This window comes from Monodelphis domestica, chromosome 6 (assembly GCF_027887165.1).
Source record: "Monodelphis domestica isolate mMonDom1 chromosome 6, mMonDom1.pri, whole genome shotgun sequence".
In the NCBI taxonomy this organism is placed as follows: domain Eukaryota; kingdom Metazoa; phylum Chordata; class Mammalia; order Didelphimorphia; family Didelphidae; genus Monodelphis; species Monodelphis domestica.
This window is the reverse complement of record NC_077232.1, coordinates 43727347-43751611: the sequence shown is the minus strand read 5'-3', so window position 1 is coordinate 43751611 and position 24265 is coordinate 43727347. Positions and strand designations below refer to the sequence as shown.

The following is a 24265-nucleotide window of genomic DNA, read 5'->3' as shown; positions in this document are numbered from 1 at the left end:
TCTAGGAGGGATATGTGGGAGAATATACCATAGCTCCTATTTAATTAAGCAATAGTACATGACTGTGTGATGTTTTAATAATAGCTAACAACCATACAGCAGATTTCATACAGAAACATCCAAAAGTGCTTACAAATGGCATAGCAATCATTTTGCCTGCAATAAAAGTCAGTTAAGTCTGGAGTCAAAGCAAGGAACTTTTAAGGCAGAAGCTGAACTAACTAGCCTCTCAGGGAAAGGCCAAGCAAAGAGGCAGATAAAAAGAGAAATTATAGGAAATTTGTTTGGAATAGTAACCTACATGAGGCTTTGAGTCATTATGAGTCATTTTTCAGTTAAAAAAAAAAAAGAGCAAAGAGGTAGGCATAATTGGAAAACTTGCTTTTAACCTCCAATGCCCTGAGCTCAGTACTAAAGTAGACTATGTTTCTTAGGCTTGCTATCATTGTTCTGGAATAACACCTTCTTGTCACTGTAGAAGTAGAAATCTTAAGAAGGTAAATGGGAGATAGGTAGGAAGGAGTAGTAGTGTCTGCCATCAATCCACCAGTTAGAGAACAACTAGCAGTCACATTTAAAACCATCAACAAGCATACACTTTGTAAAACAAAAATACACTTTGTAAAAAAAAAATAAAAAATAAAAGTCTTATTTTGCAGAAATGGTTATTACCTGCCTTATTTAATTTTTGTTTTTATTCTCATGCAAAACCCACTTCCATTGTTGTAAAAGAATTGTTGGTCTTTGCTGTAAGAGCAAACTCATACATAACCAAAGCCCCAAATAAAACTGTAAATACACTGATGTGAAAAACTCAAACAGTTCTTTCTCTGGAGTTGGATAACATTTCCTGACTTGATCATTTTTTGAAAGACCATCATATAAAAAGTCGTTTAGTCAAGTTTCTGCCTTTTGTATATGTTGATTTGCTGTGTGTTATACTTAGAACTGTTTGTTTTGTTTTTTCCTAAATAGGAATAGATTTATACTGATCTATTTCTACTTTCCTGTGTATTTTCCCTGGCAAGAAATGGCATCTGATAGGTGGCTGGCCCAGATGATTGCAGCAATCTGTGGCCACCAACCAGAACTCAGCTCTCTATAAAAAAAGGGAGACCAGATCCATGTTTTGTGTTTCATTGACACAATGCAAAACAATGAAGGAGGAAGATGGATGCTCAGAGCCAAACTTGTTAGCAAAAATATCAACGTGAACAGAACCCTCCTAGTACAATTTTGTATATTATTTCATTAGTAATTGAGCAGTTTTCTGTGATTGATATTTTCTTATTTCTCCTTGTAAATGAAGGAAATTGGGCACTACCCTTCCCCAGAATTAAAAAGGCACAGCAAATTTAAAAATAATTGCAGTCTCAGGGAGATTCTACATATAGTTTGGTGAGTACTATTACCATTGTTGAGGTTTTAGAAATCAAGCTATCTTGTCTATAATTAAATATTCCTATAGTGCTAAGCTTTTAAAATCCAAAGATCTAGGCTTAAGACCCACCTCCATAGCTTAATAATTCTATGATCATAGAAAAGTTGCCTAATCTCTCAGTTTTCCCATCTATAAAGTGTAATAACTGCTCAATTTATCTCAGGATTATTTTGAAGCTCTCATGCTATCATCAATGTGAATGTGCTTTGAAACTTTATGTATAATTATCTTACTGCATTTGTATTACAGTATTCTAATTGATTATAATGGAAAGATGCAAATCAAACTCTATTTTTGACAAGACAAAATATAAACTTCCCAGGTATGCTATGAATGAATAATTACTGATCTCAGATTGTTCTTTTCCATCTCATCTCATATATAATCATAGATATACATGTTTAAATATATATATCCATACTTATACACATACATATATATGGCTCATAATCACTGTCAAGTATACAATCACTATGTCCTATGAATTTCAGAAATCAAAGTCAGGAATAATAAAATAATAATAAAGAAGGTCAGAAGTCATAAATATTATTAAGGGAAATGTTCTAATTAAGAACTTAAAACATTACTGTCAGCTTTTTCTGGTGGGAGGAAAGGGAAAAAAGATGGGACAGATTTTTGTATATAGCTAATGTGAGAATTTGTTTCTCTTAAATAAGCCTATTTATTACATATTTATAACAAATCATGTGTATTATATTATTGTTAGGTTACAAATTATACTGCCTCATATATTTTTAAATGGTAACCCCAAGAAAACAAAACCCTTTACCTTCCTTGTATTTTGTAATTATCTTATATTGATTAGAATCAATACAAAGTATTGGTTTCAAGGTAGTAGACCAGTAAGGGCTAGGTAACTGGGGTTAAGTGACTTGCCCAGGGTCACACAGCTAGGTATCTGAGACCAGGTTTTAACCCAAGACCTCCCATCTCTAGACCTGGCTCTTCATCCACTAAGCTACCTAGCTGCTCCCACTGTTACTTAAAAAAAATTATTTAAAATATTTTTCCATGGTTACATGATTCATGATTTTTCCCATACCTCTTTCCTTCCTCCTCCCAGAGCTATTCCAAGCAATTCTACTGAGTTATACATGCATCATATTCAAACCTATTTCTATATTATTCATATTTGCAGTACAGTGATCTTTTAAAGTAAAAAACCCCAATCATATCCCCATTGAACCATGTGACCGATTCTATGTTTTTCTGCTGTGTTTTTGCTCCCACAGTTCTTTCTCTGGATGTGGATAGTATTCCTTCTTATAGGTCTCTCAGAATTGTCCTGGATTATTGCATTGCTACTAGTAGAGATGTCCATTACATTCGATTGTACCACAGTGTATCAGTCTCTGTGTACAACGTTTTTCTGGTTCTGCTCCTCTCGCTCTGCATCACTTCCTGGATGTTGTTCCAGTTCACATGGAATTCCTCCACTTTATTATTCCTTTGAGCACAATAGTATTCCATCACCAACATATACCACAATTTGCTCAGCCATTCCCGAATTGAAGGGCATCCCCTCATTTTCCAGTTTTTTGCCACCACAAAGAGCGCAGCTATGAATATTCTTGTAAAAGTCTTTTTCCTTATTATCTCTTTGGGGTACAAACCCAGCAGTGCTATGGCTGGATCAAAGGGCAGACAGTCTTTTATCACCCTTTGGGCATAATTCCAAATTGCCCTCCAGAATGGTTGGATCAGTTCACAGCTCCACCAGCAATGAATTAATGTCCCAACTTTGCCACATCCCCTCCAGCATTCATTGCTTTCCTTTGCTGTCATATTGGTCAATCTGCTGGTGTGAGGTTGAACTCAAGAGTTGTTTTGATTTGAATTTCTCTAATTATGAGAGATTCAAAACACTTTTTCATGTGCTTATTGATGACTGTTACATTTTTTAAGAGTTTAGCTGCATTAAATTTAAGATGATTTATCTTTATGAATTATTTGAGAAAACAGCCAATATGCTATACTTCATATTGTAAAAGTCTAAATATAACTTACTACAAGTTTTACTTAGCAACTGTTATTATATATTATCTTAATGAATACTATATTTATAAAACATAATTGATAACTGTAATTAGTTCCATATATATAGAATATATAGAATACATACATAGGATTTCTTTAGCGTCTGTAGTAGTATACATAGTTATGTATAAACTTACAATTTAAAAAAAATTTGAGTAAAGTGTTATCCATCGTGAGGATTTATGTCTCAGCACTACTAAACTGAATGGCTAAAAAAGCAAGATCGATGGCAGCATGGATGCAGAGCACCAGGAAACAGTAGGCTATTATCAAGAGTAATGACCCCTTTTAGTACAGGTGGAATTAGAGTTCCCTTTGAGCAAAACACTTGAGACACATGACAGCACAATCCACAGTGTTATTCCAACATTAATATATTATTATATCCCTTACTACACAAGCCTATCAATGCTTCTGGAGGGGTGCTGGACCAAGAAAGATGCATTTGGTTTATATAAGACAGGGATATTCATAGTTATATGACTCTGAAGCCCCATCTGCCATCAACAACGAGAGCCAAATCACTCCTGTATAAAAGCAGAGTATAATACAATTTCCTAGTACTAAGTTTAAACACTTATGGCTATGGAATGCAACAAGAATACCATGCAGTTCAAGAGAAATCATCGGAGTGTCACTGACTAAGAAAAATGCTCCCCTAGGGAGGTGAGTGTGGTAGGTCGAGGAGAAATCTCCCCAGCATCTTTTCATGGGGACAGTATTGGCATGGGCATCTGCTTCTAACTTACAGTATGACCCTGAACAAGTCAATGTACCTCCTAGGACCTCAACTGCTTCATCTAGAAAATAAGCAAAGTAGACAAGATGAATACTGGAACCTTTGACTAGAGTGCTCAGGGTCCTCTACTGAAATCAGGAGGAGTCACCTCATCTCTGTTTACATATCTACTCCAGAGTACTGGGGAATTCCCTACACTTGAGGCAGATCATTTCAAGACAATCAATTGAAAACATTTATTAAGCACCTAGAAGGGGCAAGAGAAAAATCTAGGGATATGTGGGACAGTCAAAGAAAATGTCCAGGACTGAGAAATGGAATGTTTTTGTTTGTGAAAAAGTCAGGAGGCCAGTATTACTGGCCAGAGTACACAGCAAGGAGGGAATTGTTGGAAATCTGGAAATACTGGAAGGGGCTTGATTATGAAAGACTTTGAATGCTAAACCGAGCATTTTGTATTTGATCCTAGATGTGACAGGAAGTCCCTGGAGTTTTGAGTATTGGGGTGACATGATTGGACCTGTGTTTTCTGAAAATTACTTTGGAGGATAGTCTGGAGTGGAGAGAGATTGGAGGTAAGCAGGCCCACCAGCAGCTGCTGCAATAGTCCACTGTGAAGTAATGACATGGACACAGTACTGGAAGCACATGAAACAGTTGGAGCAATTCCACCAACGCTCCCTCCGGTCCATCATGAGGATCCGATGGCAGGACCGAATCACCAACCAGGAAGTCCTCGACAGAGCCAACTCCACCAGCATCGAAGTCCTGGTCCTCAAAACCCAGCTACGATGGTCTGGACACGTCGTCCACATGGACCCACCGCGAATACCAAGACAGGTATTCTATGGGGAACTGTCAGCTGGACTCGGGAAACAAGGCAGGTCAAAGAAAAGATTCAAGGATCAGCTAAAGTCCAACTTGAAGTGGGCTGGCATGACACCAAAGCAACTAGAACTCGCTGCCTCTGACAGAAGCAGCTGGCGAACCCACATTCACCATGTCGCCATCACCTTTGAAGATGAATGATGTCGACGTCTTGCTGCTGCGCGTGAATGCCGACACCGGGCCACAACTGCACCTCCCGTAACAACTGGCGTCCCAGGCCCCGTGTGCCACCAACTGTGCGCCTCAGCCTTTGGACTCCAAAGCCACATGAGGGTACACCGTAGATGAAACTGCACAAAGACAATCGTCATTCTTGGTCACCGAGAGACTACCACTACTACTGAAGTAATGATGGCCAGCATCAGGATAGTAGCAGTGTCCGAAGAGAGAAGGGAGTATATATGCAAGACATGCTGCAAAGTAAAATAGACAGTCTTTGGCAATGGATTGGATTTGGGGGGCTGAAAGAGAGGAAGGAGTCAAGACTGACTCCTAAATTGCAAGCCTGAGAGATTAGAAAGATGATGTTTTCCTCTGCAATAATGAGGAAGGAAGGAGGTAGTGGCAGGTGGGAGTTTAGGGGAAAAGACAATGAGTTTAAGATGTTTACTGGATATCCAGTTTGAGAGACTAGAGGTCAGCAGAGAAGTTTAGATAATTGTTAGTTTTGAATTATATTGAACAAAATCTGTCCCCTTATAATTCCCATAATTTAACCTGTGTCCCAAAATAATTCTGATGTGATTTTACTAAGGACTACCATATCCTTTGCTTGGGAGAATGTTTTTATTACTGCAACCTAAGATCTTTTAATCTGATATATGACTCTTAATAAGCTTAAAATGCACTAACACTCCCAGATTGTTTTTACATAAAATTCTCACTAACTACTTATTGTCCTTATTGTACATTTGTGCAGTTGACTTTTTGAACCTAGAGAGCCAATCTGGTCTGCCAGAGATCAAACTTTCTCTAGCTTTCCCAAACTTTTCTTTTCCTAGCTCAAATAAACCTATCTAACTAGCCCTACAGTCTGGCTTGAATTAATTTAATTCCCTAGCCTAGTTATAGTTAAGAAGAAAGCCTACCTCTAAAAGGCTCTGCTCAGGTTAATTTCCCTCCTGGGGCTGGGGTGATCTGGCTACCTTCCTTCCTTTTTCCCCTACCTTTTCCCTCCAATTTCCCTTCCATACCTCACATCTTCAGGCCATCTGCCAATTTGAAAGGATACTATCTATGCTTTCATTCAAGCCACTGATAAGTAAGTTGAATAGAATAAAGTCAATGATAGAATCTTATAATTTTAAGGGATACTCTATTAGACATCCCCCTCCAGGGTGAAATTGATTTCTTAATCAAAACACTTTGGATTTGACTCTTCACCAGTGAACTCAACTAATTCTCCTATTATCCAGCCTAGGTCACTCCATGTTCTCTTCTAGAAAAATAGCATGCATGAGAAACTCAGTAGTGAAAGACCTCGCTGAAATTAAGTATTCCTCTGGTGTGCCATTAGTACAAACCCTATTACAAAAGGATAAGCACTGAGGATAGCAAAACTTGTTCTAATAAACATCCTGAATCTCAGTGATCCTTTTCCTTTCCTAAGTGTTTATAAATTAACCCTTTGATAATTCAATCTCCTTCTGAAACAAAAACAGAAAATTCACTTTCTGGCCTTTGAGTCTGTCCTGATAAAATAGCCATAAAGAATATATATGTAGAAAGTCAGGAAATGATCTAAAACATACCATGGTTGTGATGAGATGTAATGAATAGAAAAATATTCCCCAAAGTGTTCATCTAAACTAAATAATTTAGTTTAACTAAACTAATAATTTAGAAACTAAACAATTTGGGATTGAGAGCAGGATCTTAGTGGTCATCTAAACCTACCCCTTCCTTTTATAGATAAGAACAAACCCAGAGGGGTGAAGTTCTTTACCTATAGTGACACAAATCATAAGGAGCAAGGCAGATTCAACCTCCAGCTCCAATTGCAGAACTCTTTCCACTATTGTTATGCTGCCTCCTGACATTTAAAATGTTGATAAATGACCTAGATGATGAAATAAAAGTCTGCTTTTGAGTCACTAAGAGCAAATTGGGTATGGAGACCATCATACCATGTTAAAATCCAAAAGGATCTCTGAATTTGTTATATGTTTGTCTATAAACAGGACAGAGTTCATTAGCAAGGAAGCATAATAAATAAAAATCTTACCTGATTATTGTCTTTCAGTGCCTTCAACTCTGCCTCCATTCTGATATTATTTTGAGTCTGTCGCTGAAGTAATTGCTGAATATGTGCAAAAGAACTGATGATGCCCTTTTAAATAAAGAGTATATATTATGAATTTTAAAACTTAAAAAATAAACAGTATTTTATCAAAATTAACTTTCATTAAACTCTTTTTAGTTTCTTTAAAATATTTTCTAGTTTGCCTGGTTTGGCAGAAACTAGGCATAGACCAATATTTCATACCAAAATAACATAATTGTATACATGGTTTAGACATAGAGGGTGATAAGTTAGGGGAGCATGGGAATATGTATCTGTCAGTTCTATGGATAAGGGAAAGAGTTTGTGGCAAAAATAAGAGATTAAAAAGGATCATAGGAAGTAAAATGTATAATTTTTATTATATGAAAAAATGCTTTTACACAAACAAAATTAGTGCTGCCAAAATAGAAGGAAAATAGGAAATGGGGAAAATTTTTATAGCAAGTTTCTCTGATCAAGGCCTCATTTCTCAAATATATAGGGAATTGAGCCAAATTTATGAAAACAAAGCACTATTCCCCAATTGATAAATGGCCAAAGGATACAAACAGGCAGTTTTCAGAAAAAAGAAATCAAAGGGGCAACTGCATAGCTCAGTGGATTGAGAGTCAGGCCTAGAGACGGGAGGTCCTAGGTTCAAATCTGGCCTCAGACACTTCCTAGCTGTGTGACCCTGGGCAAGTCACTTAACTCCCATTGCCTAGCCCTTATCACTCTTCTGCCTTGGAACCAATACACAGTATTGACTCCAAGACAGAAGGTAAGGGTTTTAAAAAAAGAAAAGAAAAAGAAATCAAAGCCATGAAGTCATATGAAAAAAGGCTCTAAATCACTTGATTAGGGAAATGGAAATTAAAACAACACTAAGATACCCTCTCACATCTATCAGATTGGCTAACCTGATAGAAAAATAAAATGGCAAACTATAAAAGAGAATATGGAAAAATTGAAACCCTAATGTACTTTTATCAGTTGTGAACTATCCAACCACTTTGGAGAACAATTTAGAACTAATATCACTATACTAAATCTGTATCCCAGAGATTTTTAAAAAGAAGAAAGGACCTATTTGTACAAAAATATTTATCACAGCTCTTTTTGTAGTGGCAAAGAATTACAAATTAAAGGGATGCCCATTAATCGAGGAATGGCTAAACAAATGTAGTATATGAACTCTGTGCTATATGAAATGATGAGCATGAGGGTTTCAGAAAAACCTAAGAAGGTTTTGGATCTTATGTGGACCTTATATGAGAATTGAGCAGAACCAGGAGAACATTAGACATAGTAATAGTAGTATTATATGGAAGATCAACTATGAAATTTAGCTATTCTGATCAAGACAATGATCCAAAACAATTTCAAAGGACCCATGAGGAAAAATGCTATCTACCTCCAGAGAGAACTGATAAACTCTGAATAAAGAATAGAGCATCCTTTGTTTACTTTCCTTATTTTTCTTGGGTTTTTACATCTGTTTTCTTCCACAACATAATAAATGTGAAAATATGTTTTGCATGACTTCACATGTATAATCGACATCAAATTATTTTCCTTCTCAAGGAGGGACAAAATGGAATTCAAATTTTTAAAAAACGAATCTTTAAAATTTTACATGTAAGTGACATGTACATGGACAAAATGATAGGTGAATTTTGAAAGGAAATGTTGGTTCCATTTGGGGAGATCAGGAAATGATTCATGAAGAAGGTGGAATTAGAGACTTAAAAGTTTGGGTAGGAATTCAACAGAAGGAGGATATTCCAGGATTATGAAAAATATGAGTAAAGGGCATGAAGTCATAAGAGTACAGTACATACTGAGAGAGGTAGACAGAGAATTGTTCAGCAGGAATGTAGAACATATCAAGGAATGTAATATGACATAAGGCTATAAGGATTAGTATGTCAAGTGCCAAGTTATAGTGAGATTTACATGCCAAATTGAGGAGTTTAAATATGAAGTCAAAGGGATATAGCAAAGATTTTGCAGAACCCCAAAATTTCAAAACTGGAAGGAATCACAGAGCGTCCAGTTCAAAACAAACCTGAACAAGCATCCCTACTCCAAAATACACAAATGGTCTCATCTACCCGTGATTTGAAGAACTACAGTGAGGATGAGGTGGTGACAGCACACATTCCACGTTGGGTTCACACTACTTATAAAAATGTTTTTACTCACATCAAACCTAAATTTGCCTTTTACTTCCTTGCATGGCATGTTCTTAAAATCTTGGATGCTGGACCCTCATTCTTCAAGTTATCAATGCTGTTCCTAAAATGTATTGGCCAAAACTGAATTGAACATAGTCCTCCATGTATAGTATGCCTGGGGCAAAGTACAGGAAAAGTATCACACCTCTAGTCTTGAACAGGATACCTTTCATGAGACAGCCTAAAGGTATATAGTCACTATATCATAATGCTAGTTTACAATCAACCTTTCATTTTACTAAGATCCTTTTCATACAAAGGACTATATAACCACACCATACCCATCTTCACTGGTGAAGAAGATTTTCAGCACAAGGGTAATACTCTAGAGTTATCTCTATTAAATTTTATATTATTAGATTCACCCTCAATATTCTAGCCTGCCAATATATTTTTGGATCCTGACTGTCATTTATTACATTTACTAACCCTCCCAATCAACCATTCAATCAACAAGCATTTATTAAGTGCCTACTAAGATGAAGGCACTATAGTATATGCTGAGCAAAGACAAAAATGAAACACCCACATTTCATCTGCAAATTTAATTTTATCCAAGTGAATAATAAAATTTCCATGACACATGGCTACTGGAAAACTAAACATTTTCTCTGGTCCTCACAATTTTCAAACTTGTTCAAAAATGGGATTTATGCAAAAAACTAAGGGAACTTCTGGTGCCTTCATGGCCCAAGATGTCAAAAACTCCAACAAAATAAAACCTTATGAAGTAGTAACAAAGAAGGCAAATTCTTAATCTCTAATATTTTCACTCAGTACTTCCTTCATCATCGGTCACTACCATCTCTGGTAGGGCTGAATAGGTTGATCCACCAACATACAATAAAATCCAGTATACTCCACCTTATCTGATCCATGGAAAGTTAAAAGCCTGAAGCCTACTCTGCTTGGGAGGTCAGCAGGACAGCATCTTGTGCTGAAACACTGCTCTAAAAAAGAACTGAAGAACAGAAGGAAATAAAATCATATGTCAGAGTATGTGTAGGTATCAACCAAGTCAAAAGTACAGAACTGGCATTCCTCTTAGGCTAATACTGTTCTCCCAGAAGTCACCTGAGACAGAGACTGAGGCCAGTGAAAAGTAAATAACTCATATGAAAGAGGAAGCTGAGACAGTTTTGAAGTCTTATCCCCATCAAAAGGAAAAGAGACAGAAACTGAGTAATAGAAGAATATGAGGGAAAAATAAATTTCCAAAAATGTCAGGTGAAAGAAACTTAAAGACCTTGAGCATGAGCAGTCAAACAAACAGAGAAGTTATTAATAACAGAAGGGAATGTGGTCTCCAGATCATTTAAGCAAGCTGACATATCTACAAACATATATTACAAGACAACATAAAATCAATGTATATCTGATAATGTAGGGGACATTATAGACTCCCAAAAGAGCATGAAATGACTCAAGAGAGAAAAAAAGAATTGTGAAAGTAGAATTTATAGCTTGCACAGCAGAGAAAAGAGAAGAATAGAAAACATGATCTTGGTGATAAAACTTACCAAGATGCAAAAAAGAGAGCAACTGATGGGGAAGCAAATAAAAGAAGTGAAAAGCTGATGATCTCCATGCAAACAAAACATATGAATCTTGAAAACAAGATGCACAAACAACTTAAAGATTATAGGTTTTCCAGAAGAATAGAAGTCAAAAGTCCTAAACACCACAATACAAAAAAGAATACAAGAAAACTTCCTAGAACCTTGGATTACAGAAAACAAGATGTTCATCAAAAGAATGATGAAATGAATGAAAAGAATGAAAAAAGACACTCTGATGCAAATTCCAAGACAAATAATGATAAAATTTGACACTTCTAAAGACTTAACAACAAATACTTCAAGTGATCAAGAGAAAGACCTTCAAATATAGAAAGAAGGAAATAAAATTTGGAATAAAAATATGGGGGAAGTTGATGAACACAGGAGTATTCTATTCCCACCCGAAAGTACAAAAAGGATTGGAATGTGGAGAGCAAAGGTGCTGAGGATGAAAACCAAGTTAACATTCTCTGCAACCTGGGACTAATCATTATTAAAAAAATATGGATGTTAAATCAGTTGAAGCATACCTACAAAGAAACCCAACCTGAGGAAATTATTTGCTTTGCAAACTCCCCAAACAATTGCAATTCAAGAAGGGCAAATAAAAACAGCAACCAAGAAAGCACAGGTAATGAAAATCCAGAAAAAAGGGGAGAAAAGTACAAAAGTGAAAATACCTTATAGGGTTAGTTACAACAATAATAATAACAAAAATAGAGGAATTTAAAAGATTTCTTTCTAAAAGTACATAAGGAGAAAATGGTGAGAGACAAAATCAAATATCACTGATGGTGGAGGAAAAGACATGAGATATCACAGACTAAACCTAACAAAATGTTGCCTACAAGGGGATTATTTTATTTATTTATTTATTTTTGTGAAACTAAACTATAGAATGAGAGAGCTTATATAGAAAAAAGCACAGGAAGAAGTTAAAGGGTAATGTGTGATGTATCCTAACAAGTCAATGATAAAATATTAAATAGTCCAGAGCCAAGCATATTTCCTTGTGCACTCAAATGCAAATGATAAAGTTGAGAACTAATTATTAATTACTCATCCTTGGAACTGGACACTCAAAAAATTTTAAACCCACTTAATTGTGCTATAGTTGAATTTTCCACAATAATACTAAATGAAAGAAAGGTGTTTGCAAAAATTAGTTTTTAACTAGCATCTTAAATACCGTAATAAATTAAAAATAGAGTGTCAACTAAAATATAAAGGTTCACATCATTTTTAAAAGTATATTTATTTAATTAATTAATTTGGAATACTTTTCCATTGTTAAATGATTCATGTTCATTCCCTCCCTTAGCCCCCTCCCCCCATAGACAATGAGCTATTCCATTAGGTTTTTCATGTGTCATTCATCAAGACCTATTTCTATTTTATTAATATTTTCAATAGGGTGATTGTTTAGAGTCTACATCTCAATCTTATCCCCATTAAACCATGTGATCAAGCAGTTGCTTTTCTTCTGTGTTTCTACTCCCACAATTCTTCCTCTGAATGTGGATAGTGTTCTTTCTCAGAAGTCCCTCAGAATTGTCCTGGATCATTGCATTGCTATTAGTAGAGAAGTCCATTACATTCAATTGTACCACAGTGTATCTGTCTCTGTGTACAATGTTCACTTGGTTCTGCTCCTCTCACTCTACATCAATTCCTGGAGGTCATTCCAGTTCACATGGAATCCCTCTAGTTTATTATTTCTTTGAGCACAATAGTATTCCATCACCAACATATACCACAATTTGTTTAGGCATTCCCCAATTGAAGGGCATCCCTTCATTTTCCAATTTTTTGCCACCACAAAGAGGGCAAATATAAATATTTTTGTACAAGTCTTTTTCCTTATGATCTCTTTGAATAATGTATAATTGAAAATATGTTATCTAAAAGAGAACTACATTTCCTAGGAGGCCACTGACTTCCTGTCATTACATACTTCCTATAGATAGGGGATATAAGGCAGGGACATGGAAGGTCCCATCTCTTTACTTCCAATCCCAAGTTTGGTGGTGGTAAGGAGGATGTTTGAACTGGCTGATCAGCCATTGGCACATGGTCTTTATTTTGTATCCTCTTTATTCTTTGATTTCTAATGATCATTTCATAAACCTCTAAAATGCATTGTTTTTATTATTGAGATTTAATTTTAACTTTTACAGGAAAAAGCCCAGCAATGCTATGGGTGGATCAAAGGACAGGCAATCTTTTAAATCCTTTTGGGCATAGTTCCAAATTGCCTTCCAGAATGGTTGGATCAATTCACAACTTCACCAGCAATGCATTAATGTCCCTATTTTGCCACATCCCCTCCAACATTTATTACTTTCCTTTGCTGTCATGTTAGCCAATCTGCTAAATGTGAGGTGACACTTCAAAGTTGTTTTGATTTGCATTTCTATAATTATAAGAGATTTAGAACACGTTTTCATGTGCTTATTGATAGTTTTGGATTTCTATATCTGAAAACTGTCTATTCATGTCCCTTGCCTGTTTAGCAATTGGGGAATGGCTTAATTTTTTGTACAATTCATTTAGCTCTTTATAAATTTGAGTAATTAGACCTTTGTCAGAGGTTTTTGTAATTAAGATTGTTTCCCAATTTGTTGCTTCCCTTCTAATTTTGGTTGCATTGGTTTTGTTTGTACAAACCCTTTTTAATTTAATGTAAGCAAAATTATTTATTTTACATTTTGTAATTTTTTTCTAACTCTTGCTGGGTCTTAAAATCTTTCCTTTCCCATAGATCTGACAGGTATATTATTCTATATTCACCTAATTTACTTATAGTTTCCTTCCTTATATTTAAGTCATTCACCCATTCTGAAATTATCTTAGTATAGGGTGTGAGATGTGGATCTAAACCTAGTCTCTCCCATAGTGTTTTCTAATTTTCCCAGTAATTTTTATCAAATAGTGGATTTTTGTCCCAAAAGTTGGGATCTCTGGGTTTATCATATACTATCTTGCTGAGGTCATTTACCCCAAGTCTATTACATTGATCCTACCTTCTGTCTCTTAGCCAGTACCATATTGTTTTGATGACCACTGCCTTACAGTACAGCTTAACAACTGGTACTGCTAGGCCTCCATCCTTCACATTTTCTTCTTTTTTTAACAGATATATTATTTATTAAGTGACTTATTCATTCATTCATTTATTTATTTTACGAGACCACTGCTTTCATTTTGCTGACAGTCTCCCAAAATTCTCTACTGGGTTTTACAGGCTTCACATTTTTTCAATTATTTCCCTTAATATTCTTGATCTTTTGTTCTTCCAAATGAACCTTGTTACAGTTTTTACTAATTCATTTTAAAAATTTCTTGGTAGTTTGATAGATATGGTACTAAATAAGTAAATGAATTTAGGTAGGATTGTCATTTTTATTATGTTGGCTAATCCTACCCATAAGTAATTAATGTTTTTTCCAATTGTTTAGATCTCATTTTAATTGTGTGGAAAGTGTTTTGTAGTTGTGTTCATATAATTCCTGTGTTTGTCTTGGCAAATTTCTCTAAGTTGTGTTTGAAATATATAGAAATGCTGATGATATATGTGGATTTATTTTGTATCCTGCAACTTTGCTAAAGTTGTTGATTATTTCCACTAGCTTTTTAGTTGATTCTTTAGGATTCTTTAAGTAGACCACCATATCATCAGCAAAGAGTGATAACTTGGACTCCTTAGTGCCTATTTTAATACCTTAAATTTCTTTTTCTTCTCTAGTTGCTACTGCTAGTGTTCCTAGTACAATGTTAAATAATAGAGGTAATAATGGGCATCCTTGATTCACTCATGATCTTAATGGGGAGGTTGCTAATTTAGCCCCATTGCAGATGATGCTTGCTGATGGTTTTAAATCTATACTGTTTATTATTTTTAGGAAAGGCCCTTCTAGTTCTATACTTTCTAGTGTTTTCAATAGGAATGAGTATTTTTGTCAAAGGCTTTTTTCTGCATCTATTGAGAATCATGTGATTTTTGTTGGTTTGCTTGTTGATATGGTCAATTATGGTAATGGTTTTCCTAATATTAAACCATCCTTGCATTCCTGGTATAAATCCCACCTGATCATAATGAATAACCCTCATCATCACTTGCTCTATTTGAGATTTTTGCATCTATGTTCATTAAGAAGATTGGTCTGTAGTTTTCTTTCTCTGTTTTTGGTCTGCCTGGCTTTGGAATCAGTGCCATAGTTGTGCCATAAAAGGAATTCAATAGAACTCCATCTTGGCTTATTTTGCCAAATATTTTGTATAATATTGGGATTAGTTGTTCTTTAAATATTTGACAGAATTCACTTGTGAATCCATCTGGTCCTGGTGATTCTTTTCTTAGGGAGTTCTTTGATGACTTGTTTGATTTTCTGTTTCTAATATGGGATTATTAAAGTATTCTATTTCCTCTTCTGTTAATCTAGGCAGTTTATTATTTTGTAAATATTTATCCATATCACCTAGATCGCCATATTTGTTGCCATATAATTGGGCAAAATAGTTCTTAATAATTACCTTAATTTCCTCTTCATTAAAGGTGAGGTCTCCGTTTTCATCTTTGATACTGCTAATTTAGTTTTCTTCTTTCTTTTTTTTAAATCCATTTAATTGTTTTTTTTTTCAAAGTACTAGCTCCTAGGTCTTATTTATTAATTTAATAGTTCTTTCACATTCAATTGTATTAATTTCTTTTTTAATTTTTAGGATTTCCAGTTTGGTTTTTATCTGGGGATTTTAAATTTATCTTTCTAATTTTTTAATTTGTATGCCCAATTCACTGACCTCTTCCCTCTCTGATGTGTTGATATATGCACTCAGGGATATAAATTTTCCCCTGAATACTGCTTTGGCTGCATCCCATAGATTTTTATATGATGGCTCCTCATTGTCATTATCTTGAATGAAATTAATTGTTTCTATGATTTCTTCTTTAACCAACTGTAATATGAGGACAGGGAGAGAATGGAGTCTTCCCTCCCTGCTGGGTCAGGACCAGAGTGAGGTAAAGATGAAGTAGAGGCAAGTAGAGAGATAGAGGATGGATTGTCTTCCCTCTCAGCTCTCCCTGAGAAACCCCACTCTAGTTGCCTTTCAAGACCTTAACTTCTGTTCTCTCAGAGTCTGTGGTTAAACAGGCTTGATACAATTAGCTTCTTTCTCCCTGGGGAGAAGAATGTCACTTCCCTCCTCCCAACTTCAAGTCTCTCTAGATGTGATGGAGTCAGTCACTTGTTCTTATTAAAACTGTTTTTTCTAAGGGAACAAGGCAAGGGATATGGCAGATTAGATTAGGAATGAGGCAGAAGGGAAGAGGGAACAGGGGGTCCCTAGAATAACTGAAACCCCTTCTCCCAAAAGTCTGGCAGATCAGGCTTTGCTGACCTGACCCCCTTGGTTCAGTTAGTGAAGAAGCCCTGGCTCTCTAGCTGCCTTGGCAACTGTAACCAGTCCAGGACTTTAGGGGATCTGGAGGAAATCTTTCTTCTAGTGGTCTCTTCTAGTTGAAATCCTATTCACTTAGTTTTCTACTTGGGGTATTGGGTAAAGCTTTCATAGGAGGAGATGAGTGCTGCTTCAGAGATCCACCCAGTCTACCTTACTGGTAGCTTTTCCAAGAGGAGAAAAATCTTTTCCAACTGTTCACATCAGCCCACTTCATCCCCTTTTCTCAGAATTCTCTCTCCTTCCTGTCCTTCTCCTGTTCCTGCAGAATTCTCCAGCTTGCAAGATCTGCTTCTCTCTTTTCTGCTGGCAGACTAAATCCAGTTCTTCTCTTACAACCAATTTTGAAGAATCATATTATTTAATTCCCAACTAATTTTTGATTTGCTTCTCCATGTACCCTTACTAATTAAGATTTTTATTGCATTGTGATCTGAAAAGGTTGCATTTATTATTTCTGCTTTTTTGCATTTATTTGCAATGTTTTATGTCTCAGTACATGGTCAATCTTTGTGAATGTGAACAGAAGGTGTATTCCTTTTTGTCCCTATTATTTTTCTCCACATATCTATTAATTCTAATTTTTCTAAGATATTATTCACATCTCTTACCTCTTTCTTATTTATTTTTTGGTTTGATTTATCTAGATTTGATAGAAGAAGATTCAGGTCTCCCACTAGTATAGTTTTACTATATATTTCCTCTTTGAGCTCCACTAATTTCTCCTTTACAAATTTGGATGCTATACCATTTGGTGCATACATGTTGAATATTGGTATTTCCTAACTGTCTATTCTGCCTTTTATCAGGATGTAATTACCTCCCCTATCTCTTTTAATCAGATCTATTTTTACTTTGGCTTTGTCAAATATCACGATTGCAACTCCTGCTTTATTTTTCTCAGGTGCTGCACAATAGATTTTGCTCCAGCCTCTTACCTTTACCCTGTGTGTATCTACCTGCCTCATGTGTGTTTCTTGCAGACAACATATGGTAGGATTTTGGATTCTAAACCACTCTGCTATTTGCTGCTGTTTTATGGGTGAGTTCATCCCATTCACATTCAGAGTTATGATTACCACTTGTGTATTCCCAAACATTTTGATTTCCTCTCCTAGTCCTGCCCTTTCTTCTTTCACTATTTCCTTCTACACCAGTGCTTTGCTTCTAATCACTCCCCCTAATCCCCACCCTTATTTTATTTCCCTTTCTGGCCCTTTCCTTTTTATTCCCCTCTTATTATTTTTAGGGTCAATTAAATTCCCTTTCCCTCCTTTTTTTGTGCTCCCCACCACACTCCCCACCCTTGTTTTTTTGCTCTCAACTTCCCCGTCAAGTAAGATAGAATTCTATATCCCAATAGACCTAGATACTCTTCCCTCTAACGATTGATTCCACTGAGAGTAAGGTTTAAGTATTACCTGTTAGCACTCTCTTCCTCTCTTTCTTATAATAGTATGCTTCCCTTCCCCCTCCCATGAGCCTCTTTATGTGGTATAATGTATCCTAGTTTTTCTTCCTTCAAGTTTCTCTTGGTGCCATCTTCTATTCTATTCCTCCTCCTTTTTTTTTACATATCATCTTAAACTATTTAGTATCCCAACCTCTACCAATGAATAATTCTTCTAGCTACTATGATAGTGAAAATAGTTACAAATATCATTTTTCTATACAGGAATATAAACAATTTGACCTTACTGAAGCCCTTAAAATTTTTTTCCCTCTTTCTTGTTTACCTTTTCATGTTTCTCTTGAGTTTTATATTTGGACATCAAATTTTCTGTTTAATTCTGATCTTTTCATTAAGAATACTTAGAAATATTGTATTTTGTTAAATACCCATACTTTCCCCTGGAAGTATATAGTCAGTTTTGATGGGTAGGTGATCCTTGGTTGTAGACCAATTCTCTAGCCTTTCTGAATATCATATTCCAAGCCTTGTGGTCCTTTAGTGTGGAAGCTGCCAGATCCTGTGTAATCCTGACTAGGGCTCCTTGATATCTGAATTGTCTCTTTCTGGCTTCTTGTAATATTTTCTTCTTGGTTTGGAAGCTCTTGCATTTGGCAATTATATTTCTGGGGGTTTGTCTTTTGAGGATTTAATATAGAGGGGGATCTATGGACTTTATCAATGTCTATTTTTCCCACTTGTTCAAGAAAATCAGGGCAATTTTCTTGGATAATTTCTTATAATATGATGTCAAGGCTTCTGTTTTTTTCTAGGTTTTCTCAGATTTCTCAAATTGTCTCCCCTGGACCTGTTTTCCAGGTCTGTTGTCTTTTCAATGAGATATTTCATGTTTCTTTCTATTTTGTCATTCTTTTGACTTTGCTTTATTAATTCTTGATATCTTGTGAGATCATTAGCTTCTACTTGCCCAATTATAGTCTTTAAAGACTGGTTTTCAGCTATGACCTTTTGATTTTCCTTTTTGGTTTAGTCTAACCTGCTTTTCATGGCTTCCAGCAGGTCAATTCTGGTCTATAATTTGCTTATTGTTTCATGTGATTTCTGTGTTTTTTTCCAAGTGGGAGTTTCTGTCTTTAAAACTGTTAGTTTCCTTTTGAATTACTTGCATTTCTTTCTCCCACTTTTCTTCCCATTGTTTCTCCATTTTTCTTGATTGGTTCTTAAACTCCAGTTTGAATTCCTCAAGATCTTGTGACCAATTTCCACTTTTTTAGAAGGTTTGGATGTGTTTTCTTGTTTGTTGCTATCTGCTGTCACCTCTGTAACCTGCTGTTTTTCTCCATAGAAGTTATCCAGGGCCAGAGGCTTTTTATTATTTTTTTTTTGATAGTTGTAGATTGTAGTTCTTGGGTGTTGGTGGCCATAGCTATGTTAGTTTTTTCTTCTTTTCCCTGCCAGGAGTCTGAGTAAGGCTGTTAGTCAGTTCTGTGCATCAAGCTACAGAGTGGGTTTTGCCCTGAGGCTATTTTTCAAGTCTCCACGGTGTCTGCTGTGGGCAGCCCATCTCTGAGCTATCTTCACTCCCACACTCCACACTCTTCAGCCTCAGATTCCAAGTTTCACCACCAAACCTTTGCACTGTCCTCTGAGGTAAGACTGTTATACCCTCAGCCAGCTCCTGAAAATTTAGAGCTTGACCCAGCCCTCACTCTGTCTCTTACCCCAGTAGGTGGTGTTGGGGAGAGGTAATCAGTTCACACTTTGGTAGGTGTAATTTTATCCCCTTATAGCATGGGAATGTCCAAACCCTGCCTACCTTCAAGGCTGTACCCCGTAGCAGTGCCCCTTTCTTCATCTGATTTTGATTTTTGTCCTTTTGAGATGCCTTGTTGTGATTGGTAGTGGGAAGAGTTGTGAAGTTCCTTTTACACTGCAGACATCTTAGCACAGAAGTCTCTCACATAATTTTTTAATTAAACAATTATAATAATTATACAATATAATATAACCTAATAAGAGTAACTATAGGCATGAGGGAAATTTTTAACCAAACGAGATTTAAAAATCAGAAAATGGGAAAATTATTTGCATCAAATAATCAAATGGACCTGTGAATTCATCACTTTAAAAGTTCCCTCTAACTCCTGAAATCCTTGAAGTCTATAATGCTTAATACCAAGAGGAAGCTGCAATAGAATACCAGATAATACAGATCAGGAATAAACAAAGTCCCACATTCCTTCCAACCTCAGAAGTGCACAGTCTAGATTTAGAGGAAAAAAATCTCCATACAGTAATTAAAGTTAAAAATGAGTAAACAAAAGAAGGTACCAGCAATAGGGAAATTTTATGAATCCAAGGATACCTAGGACACAAACCCAAAAAAAGGTTAACTTTATGACATCTACAAGCACAACAAAATAGCATTTTGTTGGGCAGTTCCTATAATGAATGCTATGAAAAGGCTATGCTGGGGGCCCATTAGGTGGCTTACTGGATTGAGAGCCAGTCCTAGAAATGGGAGGTCCCAAGTTCAAATGTGGCTTCAGGTACTGTTTAGCTATGTGACCCTGGTCAAGTCACTTAACCCCCATTGCATAGCCCTTACTGCTCTTCTGCCTTGGGATCAAGATACAGTATAGATTCAAAGACAGAACACAAAGGCTTGTTTTTTTTTACGTCTACATTGTTGCTGATAAGAGAGATCATGAAAATAAATCAAGGAAAAAGAAAAAAGAAAAACATATTAAAGCAATCTTCTTTCACAAACATACTTCTTTTATACTTAAGCATTCAATTCAACAAACATTTACAAAGTGCCTACTATGTGGAAAACAAAAATTTTAAAGTTATTCCTGCCCTCGAAAAGCTTACATTCTGATGAACTGGAGGATTTCTATGTGAACTGGAATGACCTCTAGGAAATGATGCAGAACTAGGAGAACAATGTACACAGAGTCTGATACACTGTGGTACAATCAAATATAATTGACTTTGCTACCAGCATCAATGCAAGGATCCAGGACAATCCAGAGGAACTCATGAGAAAGAACACTATCCATATCCAGAGAAAGAACTGTGGGAGTAGAAAACACAGAAGAAAAACATGTGCTCGATCATGTGGTTCAATGGGGATATGATTAGAGTTTTCGTGTTAAAAGATCACTCTATTGCAAATATGAATGACATGGAAATAGGTTTTGAACAATGATAAATGTATAGCCCAGTGGGATTGCATCAGCTCTGGGATGGGGGAAGGGAAGAGGGAAGGGAAAGAACATGAATCATGTAACCATGGAAAAATATTCTAAATAAATAAATTAAGAGAAAAAAGGGAAAAAAAGCTTACATTCTACCGGAGGGGAAGGATATAATAAGAACCTAGAAAATGCCAATGGATTCTGAAATTAAGAGATCATTAATAACCTTGGAAAAGATAGGTGAAGATTAAAAATTGGAATTCTTTTCACAAAATTCAAGGCAACAATAAACAGTAGTTCAAAAATATAATCTTAGACCCTCTCCAAGTAGGTCTATTATAAAAATAAATTATCATACATACATAACATACATACATAACAAATCATGTTAATTTTACATAACAGGTCCTACCAAAAGAACAAACTATTTGAGGTCAGAGACCACATCCATTTGTTTTGTTGTTGTTTTTTTTAATGTGTTCCATTGTACTTAGCACAATGCAAATATGTACTAGTCACTGAAACATTTGTTAATTAATTGGTCCCATCACTTTGTACCAAAAAAACTCTTAAGTGAACCCAGTAGAAACTTTCCCAGAATAAAGACACAAAAATATTGTTTTAAGTATAAAAATATTACTTACCTGTTTTTCTTCTTGAATGTAGGCAACCTTTTCACTAACCTTCTTTCTTACTTCAATTTCCTTTTAAAAATTTAAATGATTCTAAAGGTTATCAATTAATTTTTTCAAGATAGGAATTTTCATCATTTCAGCCTAAAATTTAATACCATCTTCTGTCATTTGATTTTCTGGTTGCTCAATAAATTCGGATAAATTTATGCATTAGCATGGCATAGTATACCACCTGTCCTAAGTTTTCTTCCTCTAAGACATTCACTCCAATGAAATTCATAAATTTCCCTATTATCTAGCCTGGTGCAAATGTCAATTGATAATGAAAGTTTACAGGGCCTCCTAAATCTAAAAGCATCTCTAGCATTCTCTAGACCACTGAAACATCTGATATGTATAACCCTATTGGAGGCTCCTAAATTGTTTATATCACCAAATTTTGTTAGGCTAGAGCAGTGGTTTTCAAAGTGTGTTACAAGGACCTTAAGGGCTCTCAAGATCATTTCAGGGGTTCTGAAAGATCAAAACTATTTTTCGTAATAATGTTATAAAACAACATCATAGGATATTTAATTTCTAAAATAGTAAATATTAATAGGTATAATTCATATAAACAAAAGCTCTTGGGGTGGTCTTCCATAAATTTTAAGAGAGCACTTAGGACAAGAAAGAAAAAATTACAGATCTAGCTCTTATCTCTTAACTAAAAACTACTCTTATCTCTTAACTAAAAAAGTAATATACTGAATAAAACAGAACCAAATTATTGTAGTTATAATTATTTCTATTATAAATGTTGATTTCATGCTCCAAAGAAATGATTTTGTTTTATGATATGTAAACTATTATAAAAATTATTTTAAACAGCCAAAGAACATTAGTGAAATGAATACTTTTTTTGTTTAAATACCATTCGGAGTTTTTCTTGTAATTCTTGAAATTGCTGTTCTTTTATTGTAAAGTTGATGTCTTCTTCTGTCCCATACTGACATGTGATCTTGGACTTAATGAAGTCTGCAGTTACTTTCTTCAATTCCTTAACAAAGGAAAATGATATTCAACAGTGTCTTCAAGTACAATTATTACATCTCAGAAGCTTCTTGTTGATAGTCAAGCCCATCAAAAGTAATAATTTGTTGTCTTTCATATAGGAAGATAATGTTCAACCCATTCCCAATAAGGCAGTGCACTTTGAGTTGTCTTCCCAGCAGTGCTTAATCTATCTATATCAGTGATGACAAACCTTTTATAGATCCTAGAGACCGAGTGCTTAAAATGCAACCCTCAGACTGCATGTGAGCCCCCTGCTGTACCCTAGACAGGGGAGAGAGGAAGCACACCAATTTGGCTATTGGGCAGAGTGGCCTATGAGAAATATCCTCAGGCACATGTGAGGAGGGGGAAGGGAGTAGTCCCCTCCAGCATGCTCTGGCACATGTGCCATAGGTTCACTAACATGGATCTATATATTCTATCCCTCGTTCTCTCTTTAACCAGTTGCATATGTCTACAAAACAACTTTAGAGAGTTGAAATGTGATTTCTGGCTATGGATCCAGACAAAAAGTTTAAATGAGGCTTTCAGGGTTTAAACTCATAATCTTGGTCTCATGAACATGACCAAATATCCAACTACAGGGCATATTTTACAGAAAGTAAGGACATTTCTGCGAAGTTAGGTGGTACAGTGGATAGAGAACATCAGACTCTATCCAGTCAGCAAAATGAGTTCAAATCCCATCTTAGAACCTTACTAGCTATGTGATCCTGGGCAAGTCACTTAACCCTATTTGTCTCAGTTTCCCCATCTGTAAAATGAGTTAGAGAAGGAAATGGAAAACCATTGCAGTCTCTTTGCCAAGAAAACTGCAACTGGGATCATCAAGAGTCAGACATGACTGAAATGACTAGAGAACAACAAGAAAAAAATGATATTTGTGAAATTCCTTAACCATTTCTTTCCACATTTCCTTTCCCCCAAAGTTCAGGAGATCACTAGGATACTGAAAATATTTTTATATAAATTGTTTTGATGTTGATTACACTGCAATACCATTTTATCTTTAAATGAATTACTGATAGTATTTGAGTCAACCAAACAAGATTCATTAATTATAATAATACTAGGTGGCATTTATTACATAGTGCCTTTTCTGTGCCAAACACTTTACAAATATCTCATTTTATCCTCACAACTACCTGGGGAGGAGGAGGACATATTAGTTTACAATTGGGGAAACAAAGACAGAGCTTAAGTAACTTCCTCAAGGTCACATAACGCATGTGTTGGAAGCTGGATTTGAACAAGAATAGCAGCACTTTAAAGAAGATCAGAACTTTCCAAATGATTTAGTCTGCCCCAAATGACTGGGTCA

General features: G+C 35.6%; 1 protein-coding gene across 3 annotated transcripts in view; it reads right to left on the bottom strand.

The window, feature by feature from the left end:
* Positions 1-24265, bottom strand: part of CCDC73 (coiled-coil domain containing 73) — a 182688-nt gene that overhangs the window by 26247 nt on the left and 132176 nt on the right. For all 3 annotated transcript variants that reach the window (XM_056801974.1, XM_007497222.3, XM_007497225.3), the window contains exons 10-12: positions 22802-22927; positions 21901-21960; positions 7351-7455 (exon numbers count right to left, since the gene is read on the bottom strand). In XM_056801974.1, coding sequence (XP_056657952.1) covers positions 7351-7455; positions 21901-21960; positions 22802-22927 — 291 coding nt within the window. The remainder of the gene's footprint in view (positions 1-7350; positions 7456-21900; positions 21961-22801; positions 22928-24265) is intronic.